Raw genomic sequence first — 18,887 nt, 5'->3', positions numbered from 1 at the left:
TTTAGTGGAGAGTTATAGTGATCCTCAAAGTGTTAACATTACATTATCATTTGGATGGTTACGAGTTTGTGAAGTCTAGTTTCTGCAGTTTTATTTGATAAATGAATAAAATGTGATTTATGTTCCCCAGCAATTGGAATTTCCACTTACCAGCTATAGGTATTACTGCTTAGGTTGCTATTTGTGAATGTATGCTATAATATAAATGTGACGCGATAGAGAAAATCTGATAATTCCGCTAAAGTTATCCCGAGATTCACAATTTAATATGGCGGATGCAGCAGTAACGTCGGTCATTGCTTGGGACAGGATTGGTTTATGCGTGTGCAAAAAAAAAAAAAAAAGGATTTTTTTTTTCTAAATGAAAAGATAGGGACATTCTCCGTACGAAACGATATGTGAAGTTTTTCCCAGTCATTCCTGCACAAGCCATCCAGTAGTATTGGTCGCACCGTGTCTAATGGACACTATGGGGTTCATATACCAAGGTGGGAGTTCTATTAAAAGATGGAATGTTGCTATGGGAAACCAATCAGATTCTATTATCTTCTAGAAGGTGATAAGTATAGTCTAATTGGTTGCTATGGGCAATGTCACATTTTCAATATAATTCCCAGCTAATTTGAATGTTGATTTCCCCTCCGTGGCAATAACAGTTTCTATTGGCTGCTGAGCTCCAGTGGAACGTAGAGGGGAGGTACTTGAATACAGACCGTTCCAGTTGGAAGAGGCGTCCACTCCACAAGGCACCTTAACACTACAGGGTAAAGAAATGCCCCAGATGGATTGCGAAAAACTGATTTCAATGGATAGTACTTAAAACCCAAATAATAGCATGGATGGTGGCTACAACTTTTCAGGAAAATAAAAAACACACAAGAACGTCCATATTCTTTATTTTCTTTTTTTAATAAAAACTGTTTTTTATATCTAAACAAAAATCGCTAAACAAAAAAAAAAAAATGAAATAAGATTACATCCTAAACAGAAAAATAAAATCCATGTAAACTGGATCATTCTTCAAAGATCATCTTGTCAAAGACAAATGTACTATTAGCAAAACAACCCCCTCCCAGCTCAGGGCGTGGGAACCGCAGCTTCCTGCATGCTCCGCTATCTGTGCCGTGCTGGGACTTGCAGTTCCCGGCAGCTACCACAGAGTCTCGAACTGCGCCCATCTCTTGACCTGCGCCTTAATACAAATTGTGATAGATTCACAGAAAAAAGCAGTACCAAAAATAGCCTCAGAAATGGAAGGCAAGGCGTACAAAAATAGATCTAATGAGCGCTCGAGAAAAAAAAAAACTAAAAGTTGATTAACCCCTGAAGTGCTGCAGGGATCAGTAACTCACAGTTGTGTAACATTAACAGTCTTCGACTACACTAATTCTTGCGGCAGCGCCTAGATTCACATTCATATTGATGCCGCAACCAGAATTTATTTAAAAAAAAAAAAAAGGGGGGGGGGGGGTGTCCCTTGGTTCCGAGCAGGCTTCCTGTGCATGCTGTTAATTTCAAGACATCATTATTGCTGTGTAACCGTTTCAAGGCCGGATGCAGGGGGGAGAGAATGAGAAAAGTGGGAGTAGTTTGTGCAAAAGATACTGAGCATTCGTATGAAGCTTGGCTTCAAAAATACGGTGGCATATAGAGCAGCAATCCTATATATAGTTAGAAAATAGTGAATGTAAGAAGAACCGCATTCAGACAGACATGACACCAGGTTCTCAGCGCACTGAGCAGTCCGAGGCGGAATGGGATCGGTGACAAATCAGGTAAATCCATTAGGGCATCCCAGGTTACCGATCAACAAAGTTCCGTGATTAAGTGTTAGTTGAAACAGCTGGTGCCGGTGGCTCCTGTGCTGGCGATACGTTTGTACAAGGGAGAAACCGTCACAACATTAAAAACATTCTTCCATTCAAAAACAAAACCCTTTAAAGATTCCAAGCCTTACACTGCACTGGTGACACTTCGTACAGATGATCCATGCAGCTCGGAGTGGAGACTGTTGGTGCTAACATGCACTGCGCAGAAAGGCAGACATAGTTGTGTCATGTGATCCTTGCACTCAGTAACTGCGCTGTGCTGATCCGAGACCAGTCTGGCCATAGGAGTAGGAGGCAGAGTAGTAGGCCGAAGCTGTGGTGTGGTCAGGGGGGTCATTATATTAGAGACAGGGGGAGCTGGTGGTGATCGTCAGCCCAATTGCTGTACCTGGAAGCCAGCTCTGTAAAAGTCCAAAGAGGTCATTGGCCAGAACCAGTCCTGAAACGGCGTGTGAATCCAGGGAAGGTGGGTTCCGGCTGGGCTGGTGACCTGCAGAAAGAGGCATTATACAAGAGGCTACAAGTCAGTTCTCCATTTCCACACATTATCGTTCCCATTACATATTCTGCAAGCCGTAATATTTAGAGATAATGCCACCACGGTTTAAGGATAGTGTAAATGAAGGGCTGATATAGCATTCGGTTGGTCTGGCTGGGGGGGGGGCACTACAGAGAAAGCACTGGACAGTACAATAAAGAGTTCAGTACTACAGTATGCTGTGGATCGGGTGGATCGAGACACTCGGAAAGTTATTTATGGAAACAGGTTGTGTGTGTGCATAGTTATATTACAATATAAGTTTTGTAATTGTTTGATAATAACAAACACACAAAAAAAAAAAAAAAAAAACACAACAACAAAAAAAACACGCCTCTCCAAGAACCGAACTCTGGTCTCCAAGCATGGAGAGCAGCCCACTTATCCACTATCTTACAACACCTGGTTATAGTGACCTTTGCTCTTGAGTCAATGTAAAGAGTGATCCCACGCCATCAGTTATTCTTACTGTACTCTGCATCGGCTATGGGAACTTAATAGTTAACCTTACGCTTCCGGTTTCCCGGCATTCTCGTGTGTTATACAACAAAAACTTGCAGTGCACTGCTCTCACTAACCGTGTGGCTGGTGTTCATAAACTAACATTGCTTGACTAATAATGCATAAGTGCACTTTCATCTTTACCATTAGGGGATATATTGGGCTTAACATCGGTACAGTTTTCCATTACATTGTCGACAAAAAGGGTAACTATTAAGGCCAATTCTGATATTTTGTTTTATTTCTAAAAAAAAATGAATTGTATTTTTAGTCTTAAAAATGTAATTTTATTGTGTAAACATCATCTTGACCTCTGCGCAATGTTTAAACTGTATTGTCTTTCTTTTTGTTTCTCTCCAAGGAGCCTGAGCAACTCCTACAAAACAGCAGCAGGTGGTCAGATGACTTTTTATTAAACTGTGGGCGAAATATTGGTGAATTAATTCCATCTGATATAGAGCGCTAGACTTTCTCGCTTGGCTATGGGAACTGCAGTACGCTATTTTTTTTAAAATAAAATTTGCCTGGGAGACCTGCACGCTCCACCTGACCACTGTACATTACAGTAGTCTCGGCCCATTTGCCAGAGCTTGTATTGTACTGGACTGATGGAACCACAGTGCTGTGTGCCAAGAATGAGACGCAAGAGTGTCTCAAATGAAAGAGCGTCCCCTCCGCAAATGGCTCCATCTGTATTTCAAGTCGCCGCTGGACTAGTGGAGCATTATCCAGCCATTGGTGATGTGTACGGTATGCTTAAATACGTCTGAGCGCGCTACAAAAGTGGCATGCCGAAACCCTCGCCTAGGTGCGCTGTCAAAACGAATGAGCGTGGCTCTACCTGCACCTGGTAGATTCAATCAGCTTTGTGAATCAGGAAATCCTGAAACCATGACCTGTCTAGAGTAGTTGAGAAAATCTCACTGTCAGATCACCAACAGCCAAACACTGGTGTCACACACACAGACCAGGCAACATAAAGCAACAAACACAGCAATGAGCGGGGGAAGGAGATTTACCACCCACCTCATTTTATCAGGAGCTCGGGAGGTCGGGACTCATCTGCGGAATTCTTCATATTCTTCTCAGACTCTTCATTGGTCCTAGGGTTATTAGAATTAGGATAATACACACCGAAACGCACACCAACACTAAATCGTAGCCAGTAGAGACAATGGGAAACAAACACATCGCACCAAAAACTCCAACACACACAGTAAAGGTGAAGATCGTGAATTCAGTTAATTTAACATTTAAAAAAAGAAGTCCACAGCTATTTCCCAGACATGGCGGCTGTGGCGTGATCTGCGCACAGCACGGTGACCAGTCACTTGTTACACAGGAGAGAACAGACGTTAGATGTGCTAGGAATGCACGGCTCTACAGCCACTACAATGCTGTGGTCACTATAGTTACAGGTCTCACCCCAGCAGATCTCGCACATCCTCCACAGTGATGTCCCCAGTCGTGTCCAGTGTGGTGTCCCTGCTGTTCATGGGAGAGTCCAGCGGGGAGGGGGAAAACGCGGGCGTGTGATGGCATGAGTTTCCTAACATGAGGAGGGTGAGATGTAACATGTGATGCCGCAGGGAGAAGTCACACAATGTACAGGATGATCAGTTCCTGCCCCTGAGTCAGATGCCCAGCAGTCTCATGTACGAAGGGACAGCGCAGTTCTCCTTACAGACCCGTACTCACCTTCAGACATGCGCTGGTCCACATCACATTCCCTAGGTACATGCGTCCCATTGGCCTGGTTGTTTTTTGGAGACAAGGGGTCCTTATTACTGAAATAAGAAGACAGGGAGGTTAAGGATACAAACAGTACTGGCCCCCACGGACCTCATGTAGGATTGTGGGGGGTAAATTATACAGATGAGCTTGTCTATATATAATCTAGTGTGCAGTCAGCAAGTCTCTTACAGCATTTCCACTGAGGGTTTCTGTATATTCATACTTGCTGTAAGTAGGATCATACCCATCGGCATCCTGGCACCGGTACTCTCATGTCGACAGTCACTGTGACTGTCGTCAGAATGTACCAAACCAATTTAAAAACCATTGGGAGTTCACAATGTGAATGCTAAGCGCACAAGTCCTAACCAGACGGTGGCACACCTCACCTATGGTACACGTGATCGTGAGGCCTCTCGAATTCCACCAGACATAGCGGCTCAGTGATGTTTTTGGCACTGAGCGAAAATCTTTCAAATTCCGAGGGTGAGATTAGGTAGAATCCTGCAAAAGGAGAAATCGTCACTACAGACTGAATATAGGGAAAGTGGATCCGCCAAGTCTTTCTACGGTAATCTGCAGAAATATTAACAGCGCACTACACAGCACAACCAGCAGCCCACCAGGACAACCAATCATCTCTCATTTGGATAAGGCTGTGAGCCAATAGGCAGGGGTGCGAAATAGCTTCAGGAATCCAAGCACTCCGGATAGCCACAGACCACACAGGACATGGAGCACAGATTGGTCTCACCTTGGCCATACTTTGTGAAGACACATGACGCAATGCCGCTGATGTCCTCCTTGCGGATGCAGTCGTATCGCACTTGGGGCCGCAGCCCGGGAATACTGAACACATGGATGTCTCCCAGGTTGGTCAGACACGTCAGGCAGTTCTCGGAGTAATCGTCAGAAGTGGCACTTGTGAAGGTGGATAGCGCCACCTTACGCACCCTGCAGCCCTCGTGAGCCGTCAGCTTAAACTTGGTTTTTGCACTGACTTTGGGCAAGGTGAATATCTGAGGAGGAAGCAGAAACAACTTGGTGAATCTCAGTGACCAAGGAACAACCAAATCAAAGCCAAACTGTACCCATTATAGGTACACCACTGGCATTCTGGAATCCACATCTGCATCGACAGTGACATTCAATCCCAGGACTACGTCCCCTTGCCTCCCTGTCACCTTCTGCAGCCCTGCACTTCCCCTCCAGCAGGCATAACCCTGGTAACTCCAGTTATACAGAGTCTGACAGACTTATTGACTTCAAGTTCATCCCATATACCTGGTCAAAACAGAGCTACTTTAAAACAGTAATGGCCTCCCAGACCAACAACTTACCACCTATGCCTCTGACTTACCGAAGAAACATCTACACTAACTGCCACCTTCCCGCCAGTCATGGACACAGAAGTCCTCAGAGTTATCTTCCCCACAGCACGTGGGTGGGAGCAATGTTCAATCACCCGACCCTGACCTCACCACTTACACTGCTCCCCTGTACCGGCAGCTTCCCTTCCATGACCAACCTCCTCTTTAACAATCAGTCTTTACTGTACAATGCTTTCCTCCCTCTTGGATCGCTCATTCTGGCCCTGTCCACTTTCCTTTTCATACGGAGACACTGACAGCTTGTAAGCATATCATTTACACATCTACACTACTCCCGCCTTTTGGAACTCCCTGCTCCATCTAACTTGATGCTTCCCAGACTCAGATCTTTCAATCTTTGCAAACCGTTTTTTTTTTAAAGATGTAAACGAGACCTCTGTTGGCATATTGCTGAACGTACAGGGCTGCAGTATTGGTGGAGTCTCAAAATGCTGAAGATGAGGATTTTCAATACCACTTTAACACAAACTTGTGACCGACCCAGGATTTTGTACCCAGGACCTACCCGGATCAGCCATTGACACGGGTTTAACCCTTCTTATAACCCCGGTTATTGAGTTTGGTGCCTTCAAACTGCATCTCGACCTGGCAACAACCCAGCAGTATCCCATGTTGTAAGTGCAAAGTGAAAGGGGTATTAATAACTTGCATTGTGTCCAACATAAGGCTGATATACACAAATGATGTCTATATGGCCTAATACAAACTGGCTCATGTTTATTCTGGAGCTTTCTGGCTGCAATGAAGGGAAGAGAATGGACAACATCAGAACTCACCTTGAACTGCTCCTCGGACGCAATGAGCACAGAGTGTGTGCCCTGCATGTCAGGAGCTTTCGCCAGGTCACGTGACACCTCAAAGGGTTCTGGGAGAGGGTTCCCTCGCCCATCAAGGACGGCTATGGAAACCACCGGTGCTCTGTGCATGAGCTGGATCTCCTTCCCGAGAATAGCCTCCGCCGAGCGGTCCAAGAACTTCTCCCTTGATGGGACTTCCAGAGCGTATGCAAACACAGAGCCAGAGTTTGTGCCTGCCCACATTGTGGGGCCATGGTGGACAGCTGCAAGCAGGGGGAATCGGGAGAATACGCGGACAGTGATTACAAATAAATTACTAAGATTTGGCTTTTATCATTGCAAACACTGAGATTTCCATCTGGCTGCAACCAAAAGGTCAAGTTCCTATTTACATTTGTTATCGCTTAACTAGGCCTGGGCAAGAACACAATGGGCAGTAATCCACAGACATATGGATATAGGGGAGAGCATTATAGAGCCTTCACCCCCCCGCAAAGAGATTACATGCTCCCTAAGACACTGAACCACAAGCTAACGAAACACGGAGATGCCAAAACACTGAGGACATAGGTGGTTTCCTACCGTCCCGGAGGAATGTGTCTGCGAAGTACAAGCAGCGAACAACACCAGAAAGCGAGTCGTCGGCAGACCGCGGCTCAATCCTTCGCTGCACTGGCGCTATATCCAGGTCGTGGGGGCTGGACTGCTCGGCGAGGTGGGCATTCGCCTCCTGGAGCTGGTAATACACAAACAAACAGAGGAGTCAGGGGCCACTACAAATGGGACACAGTAACAATAGTGCAAACATAACGCGGAAGCAGCCACTTATATAGCCGGTAAGAAGGGACAATAAACAAACGCAGCAAATCCGCTTGTGGTGTGACACCATCTAGACCAGGCATGGCCAAACTGCAGCTGTTGTGAAACTATATATCCCAGCATGCCTTGCTATAGTTTTAGCATTCCCTAATAGCAAAACTGTAGCAAGGCATGATGGGACTTGTAGTTTCACAACAGCTGAGGGCCCCAGTTGGGGGAGAGATGTGTGCTTTATTTCTAAGCAATCTGGTCAGATCACTTAGTAATAGCCCTAAAATCGCTGTGTGTGTGTGTGTGTGTGTGTGTGTGTATGGGACTTTAGAGTTGGAGAAGATATTTTGTTTCTGTGCAGGGTAAGTATGGTATGCTTTTCTTAAGGTAGCCATACACTACTGTGATGTCTCGCAGCAGTATATGGACATCCAAACCCCTTAAGCCACCAGGGACTTTCGCAGGATCGATGCATTCTTTTCACATGCATTTGTATGCGACCCCAGTTCAGTGCCGCCAGGTTGCACCTGCATGAGTCCGTGACCTTTCTGATGCGCTTGTTAACAGAAGCCAATATTTTTCGATCAAGCAAAAAAAAAAAAAAAAGTTGACCACAACTGTTCAGAACGATTTAGCAAAGATGATGTATTTGTACACAATTTCGCTCTCACTGCACAACCTTACCACATATCCCAGTGTAATACAACCACCTACCCTACTATTCGGGTTACTGGGGATCGGCCTCTTCTTCCCGGACACTCTGCTCTTCCTCATCCGTCTAAAGGACTGCCGGAGGGATTTCTTCAGGGACTTGACCCGTGAGAGGGGACCTTCCATGGCGAGAGAGTCATTGGGGTGAAGGGTGCACCTGAAATGAGAGAACCAGTGTCAGACCCAGCAGCTTCTCTTGAAACACAGCTCAACACTACAATGCAGCCAGGAGTCTGCAGGGACCTGCCCAGCCATAACAAGCATCTGCGGCCCGACACATAATACTACCAACAAACCACTTACTAATTTAAAGAGCCTTCACCATAAACCACTTAATGTATCAGGATACAACGTTTAGCTTCTTTCCCAGACAAACAGCCTCAGCGAGAGACAACAAGCTAAGTTATTGATTAAAGTAGCTGCTGGCAGAGATTGAAACGGCCGTGAGAATACGGGAGATACAGAGGAATCTTCTCTCAACAAGCCACTTTCATGGGAAAAAGAGAGGCCGGAACGCTATGGCAACAGTAATAGAGGAAGAGAGAACTTACAACGGAAGCGGTTTTAGATGGCGATAAACCACTAGATACTGTATGTAATACACACTGTCAAGTTTGTTTGTTTTACTTCTTTATTAGGAGGTCATAACATTATGGGATGTAGCAGGTCATGAGACCACAGGGCGAGTGCAATCAATGCTTACCTGGCAAGCACCGAGCTTCTCCGGTTATAGTCAAAGAGCCCAAAGCCGTGGCTGGTACCAAAGGCCACTAGATTCCACTCAGAGTGCAAGGCGACCGCGGTGACGGCTGCCGGTGGCATACACTGTACCAGCATGGTGGTCTGGAAGCCGGGTGGGAAAAAGAAGGAACCATTTCTGGGGGTCAGCCGGTCGTGCCCTTTCCACGTGAAACCTTCTCTGTCCTGTAGGAGGTCAACGGTAGCCACGGAGATCACGTGATCTGATTTCTCATCAGTGAGATCCATTATGAGGACCTAAAAGGCAGACATAGCAACATTCACTAGCGCACAGTCAGGGCAATTTATTTGTGGCTTATAAAAATTAAAGCTGTGGCTCTATAGAGATCATAATAATTGTGCCCCCCGCCAAACACGCACCTCCGGGGTGTTCCCTGGGGGGAGGGTGCGACCCCTTTATTGAGGGGGTCCCCACTCCTCTGGTGATCCGGTCCAGGCTGACCGGCCACAGGGATAATTCTTTGGCTGCGGGACCTTATATAATGTGTATAATAAGCTCCTGTGTCCTAATGCTGCCAGCTGTTGCTACCACCTGCCTGTCCGCCTCATGTCAGCACTGTGGGAGCATCCGCACCACCAATGGCTCTCACTGCCGAGAAGAAGCAGGACAGACCAGGTTACCATTACAGTGCAGCGAGAATGGGGTGACCCAAATAAGTCCTTATTGCTGGTCTCAACATAATCTATACATCCACGGCAAGAGACAGATCCACATTTTTAAATTCACTTATATGGAGACTACCTTATTTATTTAAAAAAAATAATAAAAAAACACCCCACAGTAAAGGCACTTACTGGCCCTACACCAACACAAAAGGAGTGAGAGGGAGTGACAGGTAAACCAGACACCGGGACATTGAGGTATAAGGGAGCAGACAGCTTGCACTCCCTCTCCACTGGACAGCCAGGCTCCGAACCCCCTAAAATGGCCGCCATGCCTTGGCGGGGAACCCAGGACAGGATTCAGCCAAGGGGGGTGGGGATGGAGTTACAAGGGAGGCCGTATTCCCTCCTGGAATCCCAGGATGCTGCCTAAAACCCCTCCACTGCTGTAGTCTTTTCTGAGCCGCCGCGAGACCACCAGGGAGAATCTGAGTGCTGCTGCCAAGCCACCGGCGCCTGCTCCCCCGCTGATGGTGTAGCTGCACTCTCAGATAGCCGCTTAAAAGCCCTCTCCTTGAAAACTGTGCCCTGATATGCAAGGGAACAGGCGGGGTATAGAAGTAGCTTCTGATGCACTCCGTGGTGCCCGGATCCTCCTGTCCAGCATACCCCAACAGTCCCAGTGTCCCCCATTGGCTGATAGAAAAAAACACAGTATAGATAAAGAGGACTAGACATACTGCCTCGGGTTAGTCATCCATTATCACAGACTGCCCGTACCTGTCCTGCAGTTCCTGCCACCACCAGTTTGCCGCTGTACTTGCAGAGTGCGATCTTCTGAATGCCTAGTCGGGGGTCATCGCTATATGGGTCAAAACATCCCACCTATAGGGCACAATACACAATGCCATGTACAGTATTAATGCTTTGTATGTACACTCAGAGCGGCTGCCGCCATTGCTTTGTAACCACACTAAAGGCTCATACACAGGTCCGATATGGTCGTATTTCTACCGATTCCGAAGGATCGGAACGATATATCTGAGGGGGTTTAACATCATATCTGATCCGATCCGCCATCCCTTGAACGGATAGGATCTTGTAGATCGCATGTACAGTACATATGATCAGTCTGGTGCTTTTTAGCACCTGCGATGTGTCGCATCAGATTCCCTTTGAACTCCTCCGGCAGCTCCTCAGGAGTATTTTTGCATTCCATAAATCGGATAGAGCCCTCCCGGAGAGCTGCAGGGGGGTGTATAAGGGAAAACCGGTCCAACTTGCTCCTCAGACAAGTCGGACCTGTGTATGGGGACCTTAACCCTATGAGTGTCAAGTGAATTTGACAAAATAGGTGCGAAAATGGCCAAACAAACATTTGTATTCATCAAAATGGACCAGTAATGTTACCTTATACAGGAAATATAATCCTTCAAAACATTTTTATTTGAATTTATATAACATATGTGAGCAACGCTGGGATTTTTAGTGGATATTTTGCACATCTCTCAGACGTTGGCACTGAAAGGGTTAAGAAGCCCCTGCAGGATGTGCAAGTGCTACATAGATAAAACCTTAGATAAATACTAAGTGAGAACATCCACATGCACACATCCTGGCATGCTAAAGCTCTGTGGTGACATCTATATTTAAACACATCTATAAAACTCAATTACATTGCAGGTAATAACGAATAAAGTCCCTTAATGATGGTTACATTTTGTTTCTGCAGCTCTGTCATGCACTACATTCTCCAGCCAGCAGAGGTCACTGTTGCTGCTAGAGATGCTGCAAGAATAATGATCTCTGTTGGTATGGATTACAGGGTAGACAAGCTTCTCCTTTTTTGGGGGGGGCATCAATGCAGACACCTGAGCAGGTTGACCACCAATTAGTAAATATACTTAAATTTGTACAATGGTTCCCAACTTTGTGGTCACAAATTGGGTAAAGCCCTCTCCTAGGCCACGATGACTGTGCCCCAGCGCACAAAGCTAGGACTATAAAATACATGGCTTGATGCATTCGGTGTGGAAGAATGAGACTGTCTTGTACACAGTCCTGACCTCAACCTCATCAGTACTTTTGGGATGGACCAGAACCATGAGCCGGCCCTTCCCGTCCAACATCAGCCTCTCATAAATGCTCTACAGAATAAATGGGCACAAAATTCCCACAGCAACACCCCAAATCTCGTGGAAAGCTGTAATAGCTGCAAAAGTGGGACCAACTGCATATCAATGTACTAGTAAAGCCTGCTCGAAGCAAAGGCTTTGAAAGCTAGTCTGCTACCTTGTAATTGCCTCTGTGTTTGTGCATGTGTGAGAGAAAGATGTAGTTTCACTCGATGCCAGCAGATGGCAGTGTTTCGGAGACACTAGACAAGGCATGTCCAACCTGCGGCCCTCCGGCTGTTGTGAAACTACACATCCCAGCATGCCTTGCCATAGTTTTAGCATTCCCTAATATCAAAACTGTGGCAAGGCATGATGGGATGTGTAGTTTCACAACAGCTGGAGGGCAGCAGGTTGGACATGCCTGATTAGACATATATAGATGATACGTATTTGAATACAAGTGTTACTACAGTCCCTGTTGGTGTGGTCAGGCGCCCGAATACTTGTGTCCATATAGTGTGTGTGTGTGTGCTGGAGGATACAAGCTGTATCCCCACACTAGCATATGTAGGCTGTGACGCCGGCTGTATCCCCACGCAATAAACCATTCTCCTGCCAAGTCTATGAGCAGTGACCTGCACATCTCACATTCCTGTATAATATATGGTTTATGTGCTCTCTGAGAACAAACTTGTCCTTGTTCCATATAATATACAATGAGAGTTATAGGAGGTGACCAAATCACGTAGCAAATGCAAAAATGTTAACGGTGCCTCTGGGAGCAGCAACGCAGGGCCAAGGAGCGGAACAGGCCAGAACATCTGATCTAAGCAGCAACACAGTCCCTGCGGGAGGAACAAGCTGTAGGGTGGAGCAGGGTGTCTGACAGAATCACCAGATGCTGCGAACATGCACCGGCCAATCTTTCAATTACGCGCCAAGACTGTGCGAAACACATCCAAGTGCTGAGTAGCTTTCTGGCCACCAGCCCCTTCCCCTCCAGCGAGCCACAGAACCAGTGCACGTAAGAGTTTAGGCATCTCCTCCAAAGGTCAGCTTGTCATTCCAGAGGCAACACACTTTTTTCAGAAGTGGAGATCCTAAATGCTACGGAGGTTACAGCACTAAGGAACCCCCAGGCCTATCATACCGCAGACTAACGCGCCCTACCTTGCGGAAAGGCGGCCAATCCTCATCGCCACTCTGGTTGGAGCTATCATTGTGGTCACAGTCTGTTTGGAAAATGGCGGCTGTCCCCAGTTTGTAGAGAGGTCGCAGGGCCACCCCTGAGGCATCCCAGAACCGGACTGTGCCATCTTCGTGCCTGGAGGAGAAAAATGCATCAAAGATCAGAGATTCCCAACTCAAGCCTCCAAATACCACCGTGCAGGCCATGTATTATGTATTTCTTTAATCCTGCACAGGTGAGTTACTGTTTTGCTGGGTCAGTAACAATCTTGCCTGCTTCCTGAAAACATGGCCTGTCGGAAAAACCTGGCTGAGCCAAACAAACACACACTATTTAAGACATTGGTCCAGAAAAACGAGAGAAGTGCCTTTAATGAGGCACTGAAAGCACCCAGTCAAGTCTAGTCCAGGAAACAGGCCTTGCTGGGATGTATAGTTCCACAGCAGCTGGATCACCACACACCCCAGATTGGCATACGGAAACAGGAGAAGCCGGGGCAACTAGGGATAATGCACCATACCCACCGTTAGGGTGCAGAGCGGCAATAGGGATCAGCGACAATAGGGATCGGGGTATAAGACATAGCAGTTCGGCTTAGAGTTTCACATACACAATACTCTCCCATACGAGGGAGTGTCTGCAGCCCTAATGCCTGTTCTCCTCTCCCCCACACATCTGGAGCCGTGCTGACACCACGGGGCGCTCCCAGCTCTACACACCCCTCTCCTGGGGTTTGCTAGAATCCCAAAATCTTCTTTTCCAATATTCTCATCCTTCATTGTTCTGTTTGTACTGGCTCAGCCGCCAAATGGAATACAAGGGAGACGCTGAGCCCACACACAAATCAGTCTTCCTCCTCTAGATAAACACAGCACAGCTTCCTACCCAGGATCTGGAGTCATGTGACCTGACCAGCAATTCCAGATGCAGACATGCAATGCTCCTTACAGAACATCCTATGGGTGTAATACAGCCGCCAGTGTCAGCGCTTCTACTGCTCACTGCACTAAGGATGCCGCTCTCTAACTTTCATACTTCCAATATGCATAGTACTTGCCAGGGAACTTTTGGAGTATGTAGATGACTACATCTGTGGGTCTACACTACTCTACAGTCCACTGGGAACGGGGGGTAAACATTTACAGTATCTGGCGGGTTGACCAGACATGTCATAGGAGAAATAGACTGTGCTGCGCAGGCCATGCATCGCGATTGGGTGTGGGCAAACACTGTGCGCTTTGCACCAACTAGCTATTTATTAGGACTATAGAGTCCAAATCGCACCGTGTGTACACAGCATTAATGAGGTGCTATACAGTGACATAGTACCAGGAGGTACAATAATAGCAGATTAGGAGTAACGTTGTGTCAGGGAAACTGGGACCTGGTATCTCTCACCTTACCGGCATACAGCCAGAAGCAGATTATACACAGCCTGACTATAGGTCTATAGCAGGCATGTCCAACGTTGGCCCTCCAGATGTTTTGAAACTGCACATCCCAGCATGCTTTGCAATAGTTTTAGCATTTTCTAATAGCAAAACTGTGGCAAAGCATGCTGGGATGTGTAGTTTCACAACATCTGGAGGGCCAACGTTGGACATGCCTGGTCTATAGCGTATGGTGGTGGGGGGTTCAGGAGGCGATTGTGACCCTTGTACACAACCACCACTACTGACTGCTGCTCAGAGACTACAATAGGTAGAAATAATATTCAGCCCCGGGCACCAGCCACAATTCTGCTACCGCAGGGAACCCAATCTAGTCCATATCCAGTCACTCACCCAGTAAGCAGGAGGCCCCTCTGCGATGGTTCTTCAGCCAAGCTCCTTCCACCATCTACTGGCCAGCTCTGGGGGGGCAGAAAGAGGTTAGTGTAATAATAGAGGCAAATATTCACAACCACAGTAATAAGACAGCCGGCAACTACACAAATATCAGTTACCAATGACAAAAGGGCTTGATTCAGACAGTTAGTAAGGCTGCGATAATTTTTTTATGGATTTTTTTTGCGGATGTACAAAACCATGTGCACTGCAGGTGGGGCAGATGTAACATGTGCAGAGAGAGATTTTGGAGAGGTGTGTTCACACTGATATCTATTTTGCAGTGTAATAATAAAGCAGCCAGTATTTACCCTCCACAGAAACAAACTAACTCCCCCAAATCTAACATCTGCCCCACCTGCACCGCAGCATGGTTTTGTACCACCTGCAAAATATATATATATTTTTTAAATAATCGCAGCCTTGCTCACAAGTCTGAGTCAGGCTGTTACCAAGGCTGCGATTATTTACATTTTTTTTTAGATCAGGCCCAAAGTTTCTAGAGGAGAAACGCACACGACTCTCAGGGTATGAACAGATCACGTTATTGTGCTATAAAATATAGAAGAGGGTCAAACAATAGAGAATAGGAGTACCCCAAGCTAAACTCAGCCCGCCACAGTGTTCTGCAGCTGATCTCTTACCGCGGAGGAGACCTGTGGATTCTGCTGCTCGCCAGCGAGAATGATCCGCTCCCACAGCTTGAGCGTGACATTGGAGATGTGATAGGCGCAGGTGATTGCGGAGGAGTGGAGCGGGGCAAGGTAGGGCGATGGTATAGTGGGCCAGCCGGGGGTCTGCAAGTCAATGACAACCAACTCTTCTTCCACCAGGACCACCAGAGCAGTGGGATTGTCCAAACCTGGATGTACAAGGACACAACATGGAAATGACCGGAGCTGACTGGTTGTGCAGTCAACGCCAGCTAGTGCGGTGTATATTCAGCTGCGTGTGCTGTCTGTCTCTGGTAAGTAGTAAACCGGCACAACCTAAGTGTCTACAGAGAGCGCCATCAGAGGGGCGGGATCTTACCGTCCTCGCTCTGAAGGGGACACACTGTGAAGAAGTCTATGAGCCGAGAGGTGAAGTCTAAGGTAACCAGCGTCTTCCCTTGCATGATTGTGACGCAGTGCCGGTCTCCGTAGCTGGCCCGGGGCATGCCGCCGCTGAAAATGATGTAGTGATTCCTGTAGGGATAGAAAGGTGGGATTCAGCATAGGGAGTGGGGGCTGTGCAAGAGAAATACCATCCAAATCAGAAGCGCATTACACAAACCCAGAGCTGCTGGACTGCCACTGAATCTTGTTGATGGCTTTGCAGGGAAAAGGGCCTGGAAGAAATAGAAAAGTGAATTCATAGATTACACAATCTGTGCAGATCTCTACGGCCCGTATTCAATCCCGCCTCAAATTTTCACCAGGCAAAATAAAAATATTTTCGGTAGTGATATAGGTCAGAATACAGACCTATATCACTATTGCTACAGTATATACTATATATCTCCGAATTAGACTTTTGAATGCGCTATAGCTAAGCAAAACGCATCAGCTCAAGGCATGTCCATCATGAACCAGTCACTATAAAGTCAGTGGCTGCTGTCTATAAGGCACCAACTCCCCCGCACAACAGTAACACCGATGAGATCATCCTTCCGTCGGGTTATACACAGAGGAACATCAAGTCCACGTGAGAACCTACAAGAAGTCTCCTACACGTGGGGGCAGCAAGGGGAGGTGTATCACTGATATTCCGGCTGTCGGGTATCCCCAGATGTCAGCACACATAAGATTGCCGTCCAATACTAGGCCCCAGGCACCAGATTATGGTGGATAAATTGTCTCTCTGATAAGAGACTGAACCCCTGACAGAATTCCAGAAAGAGTTCACAGAAAGGACAGCAGTTATTGCGTTTCCTGTGTCATGTGTGGCCGTAACATTGCAGGGTCAGACTAGGGGGGTGTATAATATTGCACAAAGTTGGTTGCACTTTTTTTTTGGGGGGGGGGGGGGGGCAATCCTATTCTCATGAAAACACAGAGGCTCGCAAGTGGCTGCTTTTAGGGACTTTGTTTTGTATGCCCTGAGACATGCACAGTCCCTGCGCATACCGCCCAACTTTCAGATCGCAGGACCCGGGACACTACTGATGCGCGCGGAAGGCGTGTTGGAAATTTCGGGGGTGTGGCCTAATTTAGGGAGCATGGCCAATACTTGCGGGTCCCCCCGCGAGGCCACGCCCTCATTTTGCCACTCATTTTGCTATTCCTGGCTGCGGGAATAGACGCTGTGCGCATGCGCACAGTGTTTATTCCCCGCTGCTTAGCAGCCGACAGGGGGGACTCCCAACAGCCCCCCCTCACCGCGGGACACTGCCGCCCGCGGGTGGGACAGGCCCTAATAAAACGGGACTGTCCCGCTAAAATAGGGACTGTTGGGAGGTATGCCTGCGTGTTGCCCACATTCATTCTGACCAAGGACAGCTTGGCATGGATATTAGTTTGGTATGGTAACTACATGCTGCCAATGAACACATTCTGTGTGGGGGCCGGCCAGCTATCTGCGGATCATAGCCAGTACTGAAGGACTACTGCTGGGCAGATTCCCTTGACCAGTGGTAGCCAACCCTAGCCCTCGAGAGCTACCAACAGTTCACATTTTCCAGACAACCTAGCTGCTGCACAGCTGCACTCATTAATCACTGACACATTTTAAAAGATCCACAGATGGAGCTAATTAGCTCACTTGTGATTCTGTGAGACCTGCAAAACATGCACTGTTGGTAGCTCTCGAGGACTAGGGTTGGCTGCCCCAGCCCCAGAGCGTGTGTTTAACACACCAATGCTTCGGATCCAGGCCGATATCGTAAGGAAGGGAAGACGCACAGCAATCCCGCGGCACTATAACTGTACTCACCGTACGGTATTGTAGAGGTCACAGGCTGTGAGGTGGAGGCGGTGTTACTGTTCATCGCCCACACCATGTATCCGCCATCGCTGTGAGAGCTGATCACTGACATGCCGCTGCTCTCCCAGTACAGACTCTCTAATTGCTGCAGAAACATACGGGCATCAATACATGGGAAGCAAATACATACGTTCTACATAAGTGCATAACATGGAAGGGGAGACGGGGATAGTGACAATAGAATAGCCTGCAAATTGCATTTGGACGTCACAGTTTCTGCAACAGGGTAAAAATAGGATTCTGAAAAGAGCCCATTGTGGTGTCATTTGCCTAGAGTCAAACCCACAACCGCCCCAAATCTTCACGTCACCTGGTTCCCCAAGAAGAGATGCTCCACCGTCCTGGAAAGCCGGTCCCATAAAACAACCAGCCCCCGGCTGTAACCAATCAGGATCTTTCCCGGCTGCTGTGGATGCTGCTGCAGAGACTCCACCGGGCCCAGGGCCTTCCCACATCTGTATTCATCTGGGAGGCTACCAAACAAAAAGTCCATAGCTCAGAAGGTGCAGAAATAAAAAAACATGGTTACAAGTATAGGTACTGGTTTCCTAGCACGGCGCCAGCGATTTTGATTGTATCCATCGGGTCCGAAAAAAATCGTATCGCATGCAACGCGATCGACGTGATTTTTACATCGGAACCAATGTAAAATGGTCCCTTAGACCCGATTTTACATTGTGCCCAATGTTAAATGCCCCCCCCAGAGGCCAATTTTCATTGTATACCCACCCTGATGCGTCAAATGCCCCCCCACGATGAATGCCAACCCGAAGCGTGGCGAGCGCAGCGAGCCCTCGAGGGGCGGCAGTATGCCTCCTCCGACCTTTGACTTCACAGGTATTACGCGTCCGCTCGCCACGCTTCGGGTTGGCGTTCATCGTGGGTTGGCGTTAACAATGGGGGGGGGCATTTCGCATAAAAATTACCCATCAAGGTGGGTATACAATCAAAAATCGGGTATGGTGGGCCATTTAACATTGAGTACAATGCATTCAATGTTAAATCGCATCAGTCGCATTGCATGCCATTATAATGGCATGCGATGGACCCGATTTTCTAATTGTCGGGAAAGGCCAAAAATAGCCCGAAATCGCGGCGGTCGGGTCCCATCGCATACC

At 47.5% G+C, this 18,887-nt stretch overlaps 1 protein-coding gene across 2 annotated transcripts; it reads right to left on the bottom strand.

Annotated features, from left to right (window-relative positions):
* Positions 1 to 880: 880 nt before the first annotated feature.
* LLGL1 (LLGL scribble cell polarity complex component 1) lies at positions 881 to 18,214 on the bottom strand. Of its 2 annotated transcripts, XM_083152638.1 has the most exons (18): positions 18,080 to 18,214; positions 17,719 to 17,854; positions 16,081 to 16,135; positions 15,838 to 15,992; positions 15,450 to 15,667; positions 14,764 to 14,831; positions 12,961 to 13,114; positions 10,454 to 10,558; positions 9,015 to 9,307; positions 8,315 to 8,468; positions 7,373 to 7,526; positions 6,770 to 7,053; positions 5,357 to 5,621; positions 4,992 to 5,106; positions 4,567 to 4,655; positions 4,294 to 4,417; positions 3,895 to 3,971; positions 881 to 2,319 (listed from the first exon to the last, which is right to left on the bottom strand). In XM_083152638.1, exons 2-17 carry the CDS (start codon positions 17,819 to 17,821, stop codon positions 3,896 to 3,898), a joined length of 2,412 nt encoding a protein of 803 aa, XP_083008764.1. In that variant the 5' UTR covers positions 17,822 to 17,854; positions 18,080 to 18,214; the 3' UTR covers positions 881 to 2,319; position 3,895. The 2 variants fall into 2 exon arrangements, with proteins under 2 accessions (XP_083008764.1, XP_083008765.1); XM_083152639.1 differs by lacking the exon at positions 4,294 to 4,417.
* Between the last annotated feature and the right edge of the window lie 673 nt (positions 18,215 to 18,887).

Source organism: Crinia signifera, chromosome 7, assembly GCF_055691185.1.
Source record: "Crinia signifera chromosome 7, ASM5569118v1, whole genome shotgun sequence".
NCBI classification, from domain to species: Eukaryota; Metazoa; Chordata; class Amphibia; order Anura; family Myobatrachidae; genus Crinia; species Crinia signifera.
Note: the sequence above shows the minus strand (reverse complement) of the source record. Positions and strands in the feature narration are given on the sequence as shown.